Genomic DNA, 19857 nt, shown 5'->3' on the forward strand with positions numbered 1-19857 from the left:
ACCATATAAACAGGGGAGCTTCTCCCGTTGGTATAGCTTCTGCCTCCCAGGGAGGTGGATTCACTATGCCAATGGGAAAAGCTCTCCCATCAGAGTAAGCACTACAGTAGCACAACTGCGCCAATGCAGCCTTTTAAGTGTAGACCTGCTCATAGCTACAGCACCATAGCTATGCTTCAACAGGGCTAGTAGTATAGGCATAGCTTTAAATTAAACCAGTGCAACTTTATTGTGTAGATAATAGCCTTTTTGGTTACTTCAGTTCCAGTTTGTGTGTAAACCACTTGTCTACATAAGAGCGTTGCACTGGTTTAACTTAAATTGGTTTAAAATTTAAAATTGGTGCAAAATCCTTTGTAGACACTCTTATTTTCATTTAAAAGTGGCTTACTTCAGTTTATCTGAACTGGTAAAGAATCAGTTTAAGCTAAATTGATATATACCAGTCATCTCAGCCCGAAATCAGTGTGTACACACCAAGGCATTTTACCTGTTTAATTACATTGGTTTAAAATCAAACCTTTAGTGAAATGGTTGCAAGTCTTTAGTTAAATGGTTGCAAGTTTATGTGTGGACATGGCCTAAGAAAAGTCAAAGTTCATTGTAATGCAAAGAAGGAATTCAGGACTTTTAGTCCACTTCACTATGGCTTTGTCTACACTAAAAGAAAAAATTTATAACCATAGACAGTTGTCAACAGTTGTCAGTGATGCAGTAGCACTAATGTAGGCTCTACTGTAGTGAGGACTCTTTGGACAGAATCAAGACAGAGTTCTTTATCTCTGTGTCATTAAAACTTCTGAGTCCTGTTAACACTAGGACTTATACCAGTCAAGCTGCACTATTGCTGGTATAGGAGTACACATTTTTCTACTGCCGATGTCTCCTGTAGGTGGAATTTTGCTCTATCCAAATTAAACGTAAGTGGGTTCCACCATACATTGAATGTAAAAGAAGCATCCAAGATTTTGAAAAGTGGTTAATGATCTGGGGTGCCTCCATTTTAGAATTTGAGAAACCTTTTCAGAAAGTGCAAAGCCTCCATTTCTGAACATCAGGCTACTTCTAGTGTCTCAAATGGGTATTCAGTAACTGAAGCATCCAAAATCACTTGTTACTTTTAAAAATCTTGGCGATGGTTTCTAAAAAGCAAATATAGAGTGTATATCATAATTTTGGGACATATATTTCCACTTTGCCAGCTTTCTGAACAAAGTGTAGTATTAGTGTGAAATGGATGAAGTTATTAACTACTCTTTAGTGTCTATCCAGCAAATCCAATGGTACATCCTGTAAGAACAGATTAAGGGCATATCTACACAGCACTTTCATCGTTAAAACTTTTGTCATTCAGGGGTGTGAAAAAAACACACACCCCGAATGACAGAAGTTTTACTGGCAGAATGCGCCGGTGTGGACAGCGCTTCATCAGCAGGAGATGCTGTCCCAGTGATGAAGCTGCTGCCCCTCACTGGGGGTGGTTTTATTTTCTCACTAGGAGAGCTCTCTCCTGTTGACAAAGAGCCGCTACATCATGCACCTTGCAACGACACAGCTGCAGTGGCACAGCTGTGGTGTTCTAAGGTGTGCAGCGTAGACATAACGTTAATCTTACAGGTTTTTGTCTCTAATAATAGAGGAAACTTAGATAAGTGAGTTATTTTTAAAATGGAAATAAAAATAATTTGCATTACATAGGAAGAAGTTGCGATATAATATGCTTAAGGCTATGATTTTGTCATGGATATTTTTAGTCATGAACAGGTCACGGGCAATAAACAAAAAGTCACAGAAGCCCGTGACCTGTCCCTGATTTTTACTAAAAACGTCCCTGACAAAATGGGGAGGGAGGATCCAGCACCCTGCTGCACCTTCCTCCCCCTCTCCCTTCCCCCCCCACAGAGGCTGGGAGCTGCAGGGACCCCATTGCCCAGTGGCTGGGAGGGGTCCCCCAGCACCCAGCAGGGCTGAGAGCTGCTGGGGGGGCTCTGCCAGCAGTGGAGTCTGGGGAGCTCTGGGGGCCCCCGGCTGCTGAGCAGCTCTGGGGTCCCTCTGTCACTGCCAGCGTCTGGGATCCCTCCCTACCCCCAGCCACTGAGCAGCTCCGGGGTCCCTCTGCTGCCCATGGAGGCTGGTCTGCTGTGGGGTCCCCAGTATCATGGAGGTCTCTGGAAATCATGGATTCTGTGACTTTTGCAACCTCTGTGACATAATCTTAGCCCCGCTAACTATTTTAAACATTACTTTCAAAATCTGAGTATTCCCTACTGAAAAACTCACTTATTAAAAATATGGGCCAATGGTTGAAAAATAATGAAATGTTTATTGTTATCTGTATTATGCAAGCCATCAAATCTGAACATAAAAAAATGTGTACTACAAAGAATACTTTAAAACAAAGTACAATAGTCAAATCCGTATTTAAAATACCAATATTTTTCCATTTCAGCTAAAGAAGAACATAAGACAGAAGAGAGCTGTTTGGAAAATGCACAAAAAAGGTAACTTCTCCAGTCCTTTCAAACAGATATTTGACCAAAATGTAATATGTTATTGATTCTAGGAATTCAACAGGAATGAAATAGGAAAGGCTACTGTAGTTCAAAACAGTACTCAGTGTCATACGTTCTTATGTCGTGTTGCGGAATAGGATGTGAACCAAGTGGTTTGAACCAAATAATCTGAGTATGCAGTTTTAATTTTTTTTTCATAAGCGAATTGAATCTTGGTCTCTCAGAATAATTTAATAATTCAGTTTTGTTCAGTGAAAATGTACTGAGGTGCCATTTTCATAGAATCATAGAATATCAGGGTTGGCAGGGACCTCAGGAGGTCATGTAGTCCAACCCCCTGCTCAAAGCAGGACCCATCCCCGACTAAATCATCCCAGCCAGGGCTTTGTCAAGCCTGACCTTAAAAACTGCTAGGGAAGGAGATTCCACCACCTCCCTAGGTAACGCATTCCAGTGTTTCACCACCCTCATAGTGAAAAAGTTTTTCCTAATATCCAACCTCAATCTCCCCCACTGCAACTTGACACCATTACTCCTTGTTCTGTCATCTGCTACCATTGAGAACAGTCTAGAGCCATCCTCTTTGGAACTACCTCTCAGGTAGTTGAAAGCAGCTCTCAAATCCCCCCTCATTCTTCTCTTCTGACGACTAAACATCCCCAGTTCCCTCAGCCTCTCCTCATAAGTCATGTGTTCCAGTCCCCTAATCATTTTTGTTGCCCTCCGCTGGACTCTTTCCAATTTTTCCACATCCTTCTTGTAGTGTGGGGCCCAAAACTGGACACAGTACTCCAGATGAGGCCTCACCAATGTCGAATAGAGGGGCCTCATTTTACTCATTCATCACCTAGATTGCGAAATAGACCATACTAGAAGCTTGTGAAATTTAAAAAAAATTAATGTAAGAGCATTTATTCATGTCATATTTTGGTAAGGGGAGGCAGGCATAGGGAGGAAAAGTCAGTGAAGTCAATAGTTTCAAAATAGATTACAGATTGTATTACTTGTTAAATTTTGTTCATGTGGAGCTTCTACTTTCCATGTTGCTGTATGCTAGCTGTACAGCTATTTGTAAATGAGCTGAATGAGACAAATTTTAGTTGTTAGCATTTTTAGTAGCTTTATGCTGAAGATATAGCCTGGCTCTTGTACATGAAAAATGTTAGATTTATTCTTATCTGTAAAAACTACAGTTTTGGCTCATCATGTTCTTTGAAGGGTTTTTGCAATATTCAAATAAGATTCAGTAAGCTCTAACTTGTTTAGGAGAATAGTGTTGACACAGGATAAAATATTTACTTTTCTTCAGAAGTTTTGAAGGGCACACATAAAAAACCCAAGTAATAGACCACATCAGACATGACATTGCTAATCCGGAAAAAGTACCGTATATACTCATTCATAAGCCAAATTTTTTTGGTAAAAAAGTGAAGCACCAGAGAGCGGGGGTCAGCTTATCAACAGTCATTATTACAAACAAACAGCAAAGCACAGGTATATTGCAATGCTTCTTATCTCACTCCCAAGCCAAGAGTTATCTCTTTGGGAAAATGAAGCCAGATCTTCAATGTCCAAATGAGGTTAGGGGCTTGTCTTAACATATTATCTGAAAGACAGATGTAGATTTGTCAGCACAAATTTAGTCCTGATGAGAAATAGCATATTCATCTTTATTGTGGCCTCTGTATGTGTGTATTGCATTATATGCTCATCTTGCAGGCTTGAGATGTATATCTGATATGCAATATTGGAAAATGTAACATTTGAAAACGCTTTCATCTAAAACTGTTCAGAGTTACTGTGTCTCTCTTTTACTTTTTCTCCATGACTAACTAAAATTTTACATACAAGAATTTTCTGTTTTCCTTCTTAGAATGCAGTCAAATCTACTACTGGTATTATATTTGCTAGCAAATCATTCACTGTTAAAGTGTGTTGTATCTGTGTAGCTCTAAAATAAAAGCCTTGCTACTCTGAGTTTAAAATGATGGATGAGTATTTACTAAAGTTTTCCCATCTGTAGCTGTTAATTATTCTTTTCAATCTCCTAATATTAAGTGTGGAGACTGAAGGTGATTTAAATTAGCAAAGAGATAGTAATTCCCCATTACCAATAGTGCTTGAAAAAGAAAATATAAGTCTGGATACTCAGCTTGCATGAATGAGCATAGCTCTGTTGAAGACAATGGAGATATGTCAGTATACCTCAGCTAAAGGTCTGGCTCAGGGTCTGTAGAATTTAAAAGTACAAAATTAAGATAATAAATTTTATACAGTCTAATTTTATTTGTACTGATCTCTTGCTAGTTATATGACAGGGCAGAGTCCTGAGTGTTTAAGTTGTTTACCTGTGATATATTTTACCCCAAATTACTGTTATGGACTCTCAACCTTAATTCCATTTGAATAGTTTCTTGTTTCAGAGTTTCTTAGCATTTTTTTAACCTATTCAAAATGCCATACATGAACAGTAAACAAACAAACAAACAAAAAACAAAGAAAATCCTACCACGTGATATTTGTAATGATTTGATTCTATACAATATCAGCCTTAAATCATTTAAAAAATCATTTAAACTATTAGCGTGAGATTCTCAGTTACGTTCTAGCTGCTTTGCACCATTCTGGTGCAGAGCAAAGCAGCTAGAGGTACTGATAAATTGGCCCTTACTTTGCAATTGGCTGATTGGTTTTAGTTATCTGGGAAACAGGTTTGGTTTTTTTTTATTTTAATTATTTTAAAAATATATAGGAAAATTTGCCAAGTAATCCTCCAGGATATGAAAGGATGTAGTTGAAAGGATCTATTATTCACTTTTAATGGGCAATAGTTATTTATAAAAGCCTGGAGGCAGACTGGGCAGCAGAAGGCACAAGGTGGGTGAGAGCAGGGCTATATAGGAGGGAGGGGTGATAGAGGATGAAATTGGGAAGAGGGGAAGGTGGGGGATTCAGTGGAAATGTTGAGGGTGGTGGATGGTTAGGCCAGGAATTTACTTTGGGGCCTGAGGCAGGGGACTGTGTTAGTGCAACTGGTGCTATATAAAGGTGGAAACTTAGAAGGAATTGTCTCCCTCCTATAATGGTTCCTCTTTTTCTCCTGCCTCTGCTCCCCTAGCACGAGTTGCACAGTTAGGGCAATCAGATTTCCTTAACTCTGCCCTGTAGTGATAACATGTTATCAACTTTTAATTCTGATGAAGGCATTTTAGAATCTGTGATCCTCGATTATGTTAAACTGATTTTTAAAGATGCATCAGCTAGATATGAATTATTAACCTTAAATCATTTTCTAATTTTTAACTCTTATTCATATTCATTGAGTAGCTCTTGCTACTCAATGCCACTCTGGAGAAGCACAAATAGCCAAAGTATACTGACCGGTTCAACTGAATTTCCAGGTGCTTCGCAGCTACAGTATATGCTCTGGCTTCCCCAGAGTAACTGCTGTAATTTTGACAGGTTTCAGAGTAACAGCCGTGTTAGTCTGTATTCGCAAAAAGAAAAGGAGTACTTGTGGCACCTTAGAGACTAACCAATTTATTTGAGCATTGGTTAGTCTTTAAGGTGCCACAAGTACTCATTTTCTTTTTGCTGTAATTTTGAGGCATATACTCTGTATTCTTCATACATAGCAAAGTGGTTAAAGCCCTGCTTTAAGTGCAAAACTCAACCTTAACCATGGAATTGCCATATAAACACATGGGGCTAGATACACAAAAAATTTAGGTGTGGCAACACTCAGCATCACCCTGCATCCCATGCCTAATTCTTAAAGCCTGGATTAGGCCTCTAGGCTCCCTATACAATGAATAGAGGGAGAAAGGTGCATCAGAATGAAATTGACAAAAGCCAGCATGCTAGGCAGCTCTTTCACCTAAACTAGCCAATGGGAGATGCCAAGACAAGGAGTGAGTGCTAAACCCCATCCTTCTTTTGGAAATAAACATCTAAATCCAAGCTTCAGGGAGGCATTTGGGATTCTCAGTTGCAAACCCTCCATTGGAGTTAGGTGCCTGTGCTGTTACTGCAATAAATCCTGGGGTTGGGGAAGGCTGTTTAGTGTATGCTCACCTATAGCAGCTCAAACTAGTAAATGTGCTCAGAGTTTGCCTACCAGATCGGACCCTGGAAGTGAGTTAGCCAGAGAAACGCCTGTCTTTCCCCAGTTTGTAAATCACTCTGGGACATATGTGTCTGGACACCTGGTATGGAGTTGCTGTGTCATGCTCATGGACAGAAACATATGTGCCCAAGGAAATTTTACTACAAACATATAGGCGCTTTGTGAGTTTAGGCACCTATAGGATTTGGTGGCAGCTGAATGAGGGATTTGTGAATTCCAGTGGGACCTGATTCTGGGATTTAGGTGTCTAAAGTATCAGTTAGGCACATAAGTTCTTTTTATGACTCTATCCCATAATGTGGATCTGTGTAAATGAATCCGCTAATAAGGGATGAGATATCTGCCCAAAGATGAGTTGAAGGCCATTTGTTGAACTTAAATTTTATTGTTTGTAGGCCATGTACACTTTTTAAAAAACCTTTTGTTTTCAAGTGTTTAGCTTCCTATATTCAAGAATTAAGAACCATCAGTAGATGTTAACAAGCACATTACCTCCCCTTCCCCAAATGTAGTTGGAGTTTCAAGAAAAGTGAATTCTCTTGAAAGATTTTCTTATGTTGCCTTTACTGTTAAGCCATGACATTGTTTTTAATCATTATCAGCAAAACTACCCTGACAGATATTTCTAATTTGGAAAGAAAACTGATTCAACCTTAACAAAAGCAAAAAGAATTTGTAGATTCTATTGTTTCAGGTTGCACATCTCATAACCATGATTATGGAATCAATTACCTGTTTATCTGTGAAATGTGATACAATAATGGCTCAAATGCATATTGCACAATAACTTAAAATACCACAAAACTATGTTCAACAGGAAAAGAGTCTTTTAGAAATACTCAGATACACTGCAAAAATGCTTTAGCTGTAATATAGAATAGTAACGTATAACAACACTGGCAATAAAACTAGCCTATTATTACTGCTTTTTTCAGCTTACTAGCCCCCTGGGAAGGCATGAATCACTTTGGTTGTGTTATCTCTTTGCAGACTAGCTGTTGGCACTGACTGTTGCATTTGTGCTGCTGCACTGAGCTCCATCACTACCTGAAAGTCTCTAAACTAGAGATCAGGTGACACTTGATTTCCTTTTGGCAGCTAATTATTTCTGGTTTGGCATACAACTCTCGTGTCAGCCTTTAATCAGATAACTCACACCAAAATAGCTCCCCTTTCAGCTTTGCAGAATAAAAATCTTAATAAGTTTAACTTGAAATTCAGGTAAATAAATAATGATTATTAAAAATGAGTGCCTTTTGCTTTGCGTACATGACATACGTCAGTGATGTCTTATGCACACACACAAAAATTCTCCTCCTAGAGGAAAAAAGTAGGTGTTGGAAGGTTAGTTACACTTGGCATGAATTGCTGCTATGGTTTCCAAAGTTAAGGGGAAGTTATGGTAATTATCAGCCTTGGCTACTGAGTCAGGAACCAGCCCTCAGGGAAACTAAGCTTCCCCAATGGGTTTTACGTGTTGACAGTTTTTTTTTCCCCTGTAGCTTTGAAGAAACAGTGGGATACTTTGGGATAAAGCCAAAGTCTGGTGAGAAGGACATCACACCAAACTACGTTTTCACTGTGTGGTACGAGTTCTGCAGTGACTTCAAGACCATTTGGAAACAAGAGAATAAAAACATTTCCAAAGAAAGGTAAGGTTCTAATAAAGTCATTAATACTATTTCAGATGTCTGGGAAACTGTTCCTTCTCAACCGAACAAATTATACTCCCATATTTCACAGGCGTCATTGTTTTCTTTCAGATCAAATGGACATCAAGGAAAGATTATTCCCTCAGGGTACGCAGGAAAATTCACCAAAGGCATGCTGTCCCCACACAAAGATAAACACATATAATCTGATAAATTACACTTTCTTAACCCCTTCCAATTACTAGCTAGTAAAATGAAAGGGGAGCTATGCTAATTTGTAACAGATTGCTTCTCTGTGTATTTTCATGTTGAACTAGTCTAAATGAGGCGATATTGCTGTCGCAGACAGTACAGACAAATAAAAGTGAATGCTTTTCCAGTTAATATACTGCACTTGCATCAAAGGGAAGCCCCTGAGATTCAGGCCACACTTAGCACAGTGTTGAAGCCCCACACTGAATTTACAGCACCACTTCTGACTGTTGGTATCCTGCTGAGGACATCAAACTGCATGCCGCTAGATCTCACCACAGTCTCCTGATTTTATTAGTTTGAGTAAAAAAATAAAATAAAATAGAAACCCCACAGCTCTGAGCCTGATTTTAAAAAAAGAGAGAGGTTGAATCCTATTTTTAAAAAGAGGAAAAAAATCTGTTGTATGCAAATACCCCATGGGGATCACATACTTTTGCATTGAAAAAGTACTGAATGGGTTGTAGTACATTCAGACTTCAGAAAAAAATGGACAACTCACTTTCAGTGCAAAATATAAATCTGGGTGCATATTCCAAATTCAACTCAGTAAAATAAGAAAACATACTTCTGGAGAACATATTAGTGAGAGTAGTAAACGCACTAGCGCTTAGGCTGTTCATTTTGCTCTAAATCAGAGTGAATTGTTGAATTGACTAGTTGGTATTGAACAGGTAAAAGCCAACTTTTAAAGACATGCCAGAAAAATCATAAATTCCCAAATATATTTGAACCCTATGAATATATTTCAAATCTGGTGTTAATTGCCAATAATACAGTTTTAAAAAACTTAAATAGCATAGCATTCTGGATCATTCATTTAACAGCATAAAAAAATCAATTACAATGTTTACATCATGTAACGTTTACAAGGGTATCTTTTATATTTGCTTGCGCCTGATTTGACATCTGAAACTATATAAAATCAATTGGCATTTAGCAGACTTCCATAGACTTCCACAATATAATAGCTGGATGTATTTTCTGTTGAATCATGTCCTTTTAGTATCATTCCATTGCTAGTCATGAGGAATATAAATTAATGTACCAAAAAAAGATCGAGGCCACACATCCTTTCCTTTTTAATTTATATAGTACCAGGATTCTGATTGCATACCAATAGCCCCTTCAAAGAAACTGGTTTAAATACCCATGTAAAGGCATAAACATACCATTAGACATCTTAACAGAACTTCTCAACTATCTTTAATATATTATTTACGCTATTTTGGTTTGTAAGTAAAACCATCCACCATCATTTTGCCTGTTTCATTGCTAAGATACTATCAAAATTCTATTTACAAATAAAAAGGTGGTACAGATCTCTGATCCATTCTGCTAATGGGTCTGATGTAATGTTTATTCCTGTTCATGAATATAAAGCTGTAGCCAGTAGAACACAAAGCACAAGGTTTTGAATTCGTAAACAATTCAAATTCACATAGATAATATTTTTTAGTTTGCGTCAAATTATTTTATTAGAATATCATTAACCTTGAAAAGGTTTGTTCGGATTTTTTTTCTTTAAATTTAAAACCTGGGTGATTCATCAAGACAGCGTGCTGCTGAAATGAAGAACCTCATGAAATAACTAAATTAGAATGATGGAAAAACTGTTTTCATCATCTTGTAAAGTCATGACCCTTTAAAGTTTCTGTTTTACAAAGTGTGAGACTGACACTTCACCAACCGCTGTCCAGGAATAAAAGGTTGAAAGAAATTTAAGTACTGATCACTGTACATTGTGAAGGAGACTTTTTTAGTTTTGTTTTTACTGCAATGGTAAACTTTAATAACCTTAGTATGATAGGAATGGACAGCTGTCTTCTGTAGCTGGGTGAAGCTCAGTAATTTGATGCACGATTTGTTTTGCATTTCTACATGTTTATAATTAAAATGTAAAAAAGAGACGTATTTATCAGTAACAAATTCTTCTTGGCTCTAGGGAGGAAATATTGTAGAAGCAGAATAACTAGCTTTAGTCAATATTTTAAAACTTGGGTGTCAACAATTAGACACTTAAATCTTTATTTAGGCACCTAAATAACTGACGCCTTAATAATCTTTGGAGGTAAATTCAATGTGAGCTGCAGATGTTTGGCTTATCTTTTCTCAGAATTATTCCTGTTATGTAGGTGTGTAAATATGGATTTCATTGTCTAGATTTAGGAACCCAAATGTGAAGACTTTGCTCTGAGTTTTTTTCTGTCATCATCTAAAAATTTGATGGATTATAATTAGTATAAAAATAAAAAAAGTGCAGTCTAGGTTTCCAAAATGAGAAATCTTAAACAACTAAACTAAATATTTTTGGTTTATTAAAAGGGCAGCTAAAGATTTCTAAAAGTACAGAAAAAGATGTTAATAGTACCCTTAACTAAGTGATAGACTCAGCTGCAAGATCTTGTTTTGTCTAAAAACTACTTGACCTCTAAATGTAACAAAACTGTAGAAATCTAATTAGATTTCTATCCAACGTTTTTTAGTAGCAGAAACACTTTAACCATGCTACCCTACACTTAACTGACCATGAAAATAAGTTAGCTGCTTGCAAAATATAGTTGAATTATTGTCTCTTTCCTGGACAAAATCTGCACATCGTTTAGGAATCCGAAACAGAGTTATAGATGTAGATATTAAAACTACATGTGTATAATAAATAAATGACTGTAGAGATATATGTAGAATTTTTTCAAAATAAATTCCCTGTATAGGGATACTTTCTCTTTCAGACATACCATTTCCTCCAGTGTTAGTATGTAACTATAATACCGTAAAATCTGCTTTGAAGATCACCTATTTGTAAAGAGAATCTGTCTAGAATGGCCACTTCCCCTTCATCCGCTACATATATTTTCATGTAAATGCACCATAATGCCAACCACATGTTGGGGACATTGAAGACTGTATTTTCCACAAGTCCAGTTATTTTATTGGCAGCTTTTTAATATGTACATCTGAATGTCCAAACTACAAAGTTTCTTCATACAGATCTTTTTCTTCTTTTTTCAAAAATTTCTCATGCTCTTTAAATTGAAGAATACATTTTGAGTTACAAAGCAAACAATATTTTGTAATAACAAGCCAGTATCTCTCCAGATTTATTTTATATTTAATTCTATTAAGAAACCCTTTGCACTGTCTTTTCTTGGATTGTTTGTGAGACTGCGACCATGCCCTGGACTGGGAAAATAAGTGGTAGGATGTGGCCCCAGAAGGCAAACTTATGAAGCACCCCAGTGTGCTCCGTTGCTGCCATTGTAGGACCCCTGGGCCGAAGCCTGGTAGACAGGAAGAGTCCAGGCTTCCCCTATAAGCCAGCCACAAGGGTGGCATAACCCCTGACCTTGAGTTAAGGAGAGTGAAGACATTGTAAGCCCTAAAGTAAGGGGGCTTTTTGGGTCCGGAGTTGGGCTGGACACTCCTTTTTTGCAGGACGTTGGACTTCTATATTTTCTTGAACTCTGTTACGCAGAAAAAGGGTGGACTTCAACAATGACCTGGACAGAGGGCCAAGTTACCAGCTACCAAAAGAGGGTGACCCCTGGTAGGGGATGCTAGAGACAGGGGAGAGTTGTAATCTGGGGGGACCTAACCACTAAGTGGTACCACCAGTCAGCCCAATCCTATCACAAGCTCAGCCTAGCAAAAAGAAGGCTGTGAGGTGGTATGATTGCTCTCAATAAATACATCATGGGTAAACACCTGGAAAGATAAAGAGATATTCAAACTAAAGAACAATGTTGGCGTGCACAAGAACAAATGGGTATACTCAGGCTGAAAATTAGAAGGTTTCTAACCATCAGAAGAGTGAGGTTCTGGAACAGCTTCCCAATAGTTTTGGGGGAAAAAACACTTAATTCATTTCAAGAGAGCAGGAAAAGTATATGTGTGGGACTGTATGTCAGGGTTGTTTATGGTGGTGTGGGGCAGGGTTGTGGGGCAGCCCTGGTTGTTCTTTCTGGTTTATGGCTTGCATTCTTAAAGCTCATGCGTCAGGGCTTCAGCCAGTCACCTGTAACAGTCAGAAAGGGATTCCTCCCCCTTTACCCCCCGCTCCCCCCCAAAATCTGATTTCCTTTTTTGTCTCCTTCCTCTGAAGCATCAGAGATGGTCACAGCTGGAGATGGGACATTGGACAGGGTGGGCCAGTGCTCTGAGGTGGCACCAAGCACTCTCTCTCCCATGCTAGGCTGGCTGGTTCTTGCTCACATGCTCAGGGTCTAACTGAGTGCCATATGTGGGATTAGGAAGGAATTATCAGGGCTTTTTGCCACCTTCTGTACCATGAAAGTCCGGGGCACTTGCTGGGATTATCTCGTTATAGCTCATTTAATTGTTGCCCCACCATTGCAGGAGGCCTTGATCCCTGGTGCACCTCAATCCCTTTTATTCTTTACCTGTGGCATATAATAATTTAGTCTTCTGTGGGCTGTAATACTAATTTTGGTTGCTGAGTTAGTGTAGGGGATGTTAGCCACTTGAGATACACAGGATGTCAGATTGGATGATTTGGGGGTCCCTTCTGGCCTTAAACAGTCCAATTCTATGACCAGTTTTGGTTTTCAGTTTCACTCAAAACACTAGTCCTTGTCCTAGCTGAGCATTAGCAAGTTATCTCTTGGAGTTTCACCCATGAAAGCAAGCACAATGGTAGTGTACATATTTTATTTTTAAAAATATTATCTTAACTACAAAAAGATTGCAATTAACATCCTTTACATGTTTCTCAAAAGTCATTTTTCAAAAAAAAAAACCAATGAAATTTAATATGATGGTGATCCTACTTCTATATAGAGCCAAAAGCATTTAACAATTTAACTGACTGTACAAACTATTTCTCCTGGACATCCTATCTAATCTGTCCATAATTATCATGACACCCACACAGCACCAGTGGAATGGCATGGGGAAGTTGCTAATTAGCACTGAGCTGTGCTACATATTCATTTAGAACAAGAGCCAGATGAAACTTCAGTGAGAATTTAAGTAGGCTGAAGTTAATTATTCATGTTGTAATTTGCCTGGGAAGCATACCATGTGTAACACCAGACAAAAAAAGCACTAGGATTCTTGTGTTCAGGGCCAAGTGATTAGGACTTCAGGTTTACATCTCATCCAAAGAATCACAAAGCTAGACTCTGCTTAGCTTGTGAGGACTATTGGAATCACAGTGGAAGGTGATATGGCTTTAAGCTGTATGGTATTAATAGTTATTACAGGTTTGTAAAAAATGAATTCTATCTTATGATACTTTTATACTATCATGGTGCTCACAGTAAACTATGGATATCTTATTTATCAGCTTCTGATGGAGAAAACAGTTAAAATTATTATTTTCAATATTATGTGCAGTTTGTAGGCAAGTCATTTCAATGTCACTCACAATGTGTTCATCCCACCGATAGTGCAATCAGGCTTTGATCCTGATTAGAGCGGCTGAACATTACTGAAATACTGCTGGTTGGCATTTTATTAGACCTTCCACGTTGTCAGTGTGTTAATGACAGCATAACACATTGTCTCATGAATGCCACATATAGTTTCACAATATTACTGGAATCTGGCCTCCTTACAGTTTTTAGAAGATTGTACATTGCAAATCACATTTAAACTAAATATTACTATTTCCTCATGAGTTCTTAGGGTTTGAACAGTACGAATACCAGTGTCACTGCCATCTGTTCTACTGTAAAAAAGGGAAAGTGTTAGTGACGCTCTTCTCATTACTGGGGTAACCTTCTCCCTTCCCAGCTTTTCTTCACCTTCCACCCCCCACCCCATATAAGCTTCAGAGATACCGCTTTTTACTTCTGATCTCTTCCATGTTGTTCATACATTATCCAGAACAATGGATGGCAATCAGTGTGAGGTTCTACTTGTTGCTGTCTTTGTGACCGTGGTGACTGTTGTTTGTATTATGGTAGAACCCATTATGCTAGGCACAACACTGACGCACACGTGATGGTCTCTGCCCCAAATATCTTATCTAAATATATGATGGGAGGCAACAGGTGGAGACAAAAAATGGGATTATGCTTAGTGTAATGAGCGGCAGCTGAGGTACACCAGTAGTTTAGCCATTGTCAAGTGTTTTATAGGCATCACAACCTAAGTGAGTTTTAAGGAGAGATTTGAAAGATGATAATTAGATTGCTTTGCCGATTTTTTTTTTCAGGGCATTCCCCCCAGACATAAGGAGCAGCCTAGAAAACAGGTGAAGATGCTTGTGGGAAAATTTGACCAAAGGACATTAAAGGCTAGCATCATTCGCAGAGTGAAGTCGGAGTCTGACTGCTCTACATACTTCCCTTCACTCTCAAAGCTCTATCTGGTAGTTTGTGCATGAGTGAAGGGGGAAAAGGGAGCCAAATAGAGGGATGCAAAGAATGTTGTGATGTGGTCAAAGTGTTGAGTTTTGCATTTTTGCAGCAACATTTTGAATGGATTTAAGGGTGTCAAGATGGCATTTGTGTAGACCAGAAAGGAGGCGATTGCCATAGTCAAGATATAAGCTAATGAGGGCTTGTACCAGAATTTTAGCAGGATGAACAGAGGATGGATCTTAGAAATGTTTTGCAGGAAGAGCTGTCAGAGTGGATATGGTTTAGAGTGAGGGACAAGAGAAAGAGGATGCACAGATTACAGGCCTGAGTGGCAGGGAGGATAGTGTTGGTGTCCACAGAATATGAGAAAATGGTGTGTGCCTTCCTTGCAAGGTCCTCCGTCAGAATTCCTGTTCCTGAAAGAAAAAATAGGTATTCTCTGTTGCTCTTCTGCACCTGCTGTTTCCCGGTACATAAAATTATATTTTCTCCTCTTGGCTACAGAGTGAAGTCTGTTGTGTTGTCATATTTAACCCATATTCAGATGAACCGGCAACAGAGGATGTGGAAGTAACAGCATGCCTTACAGCAGTAGATCCTTAAAGAAATTAAAAATAGGCTATCTGCATCAGCAATTTTAGGATTGGAGACAAACTTCATCGGCCTAGACAGACAAATACTTTTTGACTATATTCTTTTATTGGTTTCATAAAATATAGTATGGACATATTTAAAATTCAGCTTACAGTATATAAAATCTAGATAAATGTTGCAAATATGTCAATTTTCATTATATAAAAACCCATGATATACTGTGAAATGGTCAGTTTTGTAAAATTTAACCAGGTGTAATATACTGTCTAACCCAGTGGTTCTTAACCTGGGGTGCACACATCCCCTGCGGGTGCGAGATGCCCTTTCTGGGGGTGCGAGACATGCCAGATTTTTTTAGAAGGTAAATCATTGAAAACACAAATTAAGCACAGGCACATAAGTACAACTACTTTGTTTCATCAAACCTATGTATTTATTAACATTATACATTTTTAACGATGACTGTAATATACAAACAAAAAAATATATTTAGGTTTAAAGAACTGACCTACTTCAACGATTTTTGATAAGGGGTGCAAGAACATATTTTGAGAACCAAAGGAGTGCAGGCTGCAGTAAAAGTTAAGAATTCTAACCTGTACATTACTTTAAATGTGTGCACTAAATTTTATGAACTTTTGAACAGGAATAGTGTCATCTACTGACTAGTAGCAGCAGTGGAAAGAAGGGAATGCACAGTCCTGTTAATTCACAGTAAGAGTTGTGGAGGGGGAGCAGTGGATTCTGCTCAGAAATTCATGAAGTCCTGAGAGACTGTGGCTATGCCCTGCTCCCCACCCCACCCCCACCCCGCCCGCTCAACCCTTGAATGCCAGCAGAGCCCTGACAACATGGAGCAGGTGTAGAGAGAATTGCATGGGCTCAGGAAAGAGGAAAACATGCTGTGTTTGCTTCTATTGTATCTTTGGGTTTTAGAGTCACAGAGGGGAGCATAGGGGTGAGTGGTGATAATAGCAACCTTTCTCCTCCCAGCCCTTGTTTGCTCCTGTGGAGATGGAAGTTGTTTTTGTGAGCTTATGGAGAAAACATTTTAAATATGTAAAATACTATGTTTAGTTTTACGTTTGTATTCCCTACAATTACTGAATAACAAATTATGTTTTTAATGAAAAATAAAGGCCAAATTTTACAGCAGTGGCCTCTGATTTTGGTGCCTCAATTATTTGGGCACCTTGGTCTGATTTTCAGAGATGCTGAACACCCAGAACTCCCAACTAGAAGCGCAGGTGTGACTTTATTTCACATTACTTGGGGTAACTCAAAAGAGTTTCAGGTAAAATAATGGAATCATGATTTATCCGTTTAAAAATATGTAGCTCCATTTTTGTCACTTTCATCAGTTTTGTTTTTCAAAGTAATGTGCCAGAGTTTAAAGGATTGTTTAATATTAGTTTTATATGTATATTATATTTATGTATGTTATTAAATATAATATACATTTATAAATATATTATTCCTCCTGTATTCATTAGGATAATTTGATTTCTCTTGCTCAGAGATGACTGATGATAGTTCTTCCTTCGAACAGATTCACATTACAGCTGGTCAGATTTTGTGATTTTAACCAACTTGCATTCCTTAAAGTTTCCTCTTTTCTTAAAACACACAGAAGTATGTTTAATGTCTAGACATGAGCTGTGTCATTCATTGATTAATTCTGCCCAAACATAGAATATGTAAGAAAAGATATTAAACCTTTTATCATGAAATGTGGTTTTCACAATTCAGTGTTCCAATGTGAAGCCCCAACAAAAACAAATCTTTTTCTGTGGTTTCCACATAGTACTGATTTTTGACTTGCAGATATATGCTTGTGATTGGGTGAATAATAGACTATATGGGCTTCCTGTTAGAATGGCAAAAATAGGACGGGATAAAAAATAAACAGCCAGTTAGTGGAAGAAGCACATTAAAATTACTTTCACCATGGTTGCTGATCCAGACAGACAGATCTGCTTGGCCTGATGGTGTGTTGTTAAACTACAGGTGCAATTGTCGTAGAATGGTCTGGTATGCTGTAGAAGGGGGGGCAGTTCTACTTCCTGTGAAAGTACTGAAAGGACTGCTATGGACTGCAGTGAGAGCTGGAGAGGAAGGGAAAATACTGAAAGAGAAAAACAGTGAAAAACTCTCATAACTCAGTCCTCTGTGAAGAGGCTCAACTTTCAGACTGTTTTACAATTATTAATGCTTAGTCTTCTGTCCCCCTTGGGTATGTCCATACTGCAATGTAAGACCGGGGTAGTAGAACTCAAGTTAACAGCGTCTGAGATGGTTAATGTGGGGCTTGAGCATCTATACTCATTTATAACCCCAGGTTAGGAATTACTGAATCTTGGGTCCCAAACTGGGGCTTAACTGTCTGCACTGCATCATATAGGCCCAAGTCCAACCACCCATATCCCAAACTGCTAGTGCCTTCCCAAAACATTGGCCGGTCTAGTCCTCTGTTCATGGTGCAGTATGGGAAGACTTGACTGCCCACCAAACTTGACTGTCCAGAGGACAACAAAGGTAGGCCCATGTCATTGTGGGATTCTGTTGCTGGACTCATAGAATCATAGAATATCAGGGTTGGAAGGGACCCCAGAAGGTCATCTAGTCCAACCCCCTGCTCAAAGCAGGACCAATTCCCAGTTAAATCATCCCAGCCAGGGCTTTGTCAAGCCTGACCTTAAAAACCTCTAAGGAAGGAGATTCTACCACCTCCCTAGGTAACGCATTCCAGTGTTTCACCACCCTCTTAGTGAAAAAGTTTTTCCTAATATCCAATCTAAACCTCCCCCACTGCAACTTGAGACCATTACTCCTCGTTCTGTCATCTGCTACCATTGAGAACAGTCTAGAGCCATCCTCTTTGGAACCCCCTTTCAGGTAGTTGAAAACAGCTATCAAATCCCCCCTCATTCTTCTCTTCTGCAGGCTAAACAATCCCAGCTCCCTCAGCCTCTCCTCATAACTCATGTGTTCCAGTCCCCTAATCATTTTTGTTGCCCTTCGCTGGACTCTCTCCAATTTATCCACATCCTTCTTGTAGTGTGGGGCCCAAAACTGGACACAGTACTCCAGATGAGGCCTCACCAATGTCGAATAGAGGGGAACGATCACGTCCCTCGATCTGCTCGCTATGCCCCTACTTATACATCCCAAAATGCCATTGGCCTTCTTGGCAACAAGGGCACACTGCTGACTCATATCCAGCTTCTCGTCCACTGTCACCCCTAGGTCCTTTTCTGCAGAACTGCTGCCTAGCCATTCGGTCCCTAGTCTGTAGCTGTGCATTGGGTTCTTCCGTCCTAAGTGCAGGACCCTGCACTTATCCTTATTGAACCTCATCAGATTCCTTTTGGCCCAATCTTCCAATTGGTCTAGGTCCTTCTGTATCCTATCCCTCCCCTCCAGCGTATCTACCACTCCTCCCAGTTTAGTATCATCCGCAAATTTGCTGAGAGTGCAATCCACACCATCCTCCAGATCATTTATGAAGATATTGAATAAAACCGGCCCCAGGACCGACCCTTGGGGCACTCCACTTGATACCGGCTGCCAACTAGACATGGAGCCATTGATCACTACCCGTTGAGCCCGACAATTTAGCCAGCTTTCTACCCACCTTATAGTGCATTCATCCAGCCCATACTTCCTTAACTTGCTGACAAGAATACTATGGGAGACCGTGTCAAAAGCTTTGCTAAAGTCAAGAAACAATACATCCACTGCTTTCCCTTCATCCACAGAACCAGTAATCTCATCATAAAAGGCGATTAGATTAGTCAGGCATGACCTTCCCTTGGTGAATCCATGCTGGCTGTTCCTGATCACTTTCCTCTCATGCAAGTGCTTCAGGATTGATTCTTTGAGGACCTGCTCCATGATTTTTCCAGGGACTGAGGTGAGGCTGACTGGCCTGTAGTTCCCAGGATCTTCCTTCTTCCCTTTTTTAAAGATTGGCACTACATTAGCCTTTTTCCAGTCATCCGGGACTTCCCCGGTTCGCCACGAGTTTTCAAAGATAATGGCCAGTGGCTCTGCAATCACAGCCGCCAATTCCTTCAGCACTCTCGGATGCAACTCGTCCGGCCCCATGGACTTGTGCACGTCCAGCTTTTCTAAATAGTCCCTAACCGCCTCTATCTCCACAGAGGGCTGGCCATCTCTTCCGCATTTTGTGATGCCCAGCGCAGCAGTCTGGGAGCTGACCTTGTTAGTGAAAACAGAGGCAAAAAAAGCATTGAGTACATTAGCTTTTTCCACATCCTCTGTCACTAGGTTGCCTCCCTCATTCAGTAAGGGGCCCACACATTCCTTGGCTTTCTTCTTGTTGCCAACATACCTGAAGAAACCCTTCTTGTTACTCTTGACATCTCTGGCTA

The 19857-nt window shown here is 39.4% G+C and overlaps 1 protein-coding gene across 2 annotated transcripts in view; it reads left to right on the top strand.

Annotated features, from left to right (window-relative positions):
* Positions 1-19857, top strand: part of FMN1 (formin 1) — a gene marked incomplete at its 5' end in the record, with an annotated part of 373959 nt that overhangs the window by 342613 nt on the left and 11489 nt on the right. For both annotated transcript variants that reach the window (XM_084632400.1, XM_084632401.1), the window contains 2 exons: positions 2450-2501; positions 8142-8291. In XM_084632400.1, the coding sequence (XP_084488526.1) occupies positions 2450-2501; positions 8142-8291 (202 nt within the window). The remainder of the gene's footprint in view (positions 1-2449; positions 2502-8141; positions 8292-19857) is intronic.

Source organism: Lepidochelys olivacea (genome assembly GCF_965140295.1).
Source record: "Lepidochelys olivacea isolate rLepOli2 genome assembly, chromosome: 6".
Taxonomy (NCBI): Eukaryota; Metazoa; Chordata; order Testudines; family Cheloniidae; genus Lepidochelys; species Lepidochelys olivacea.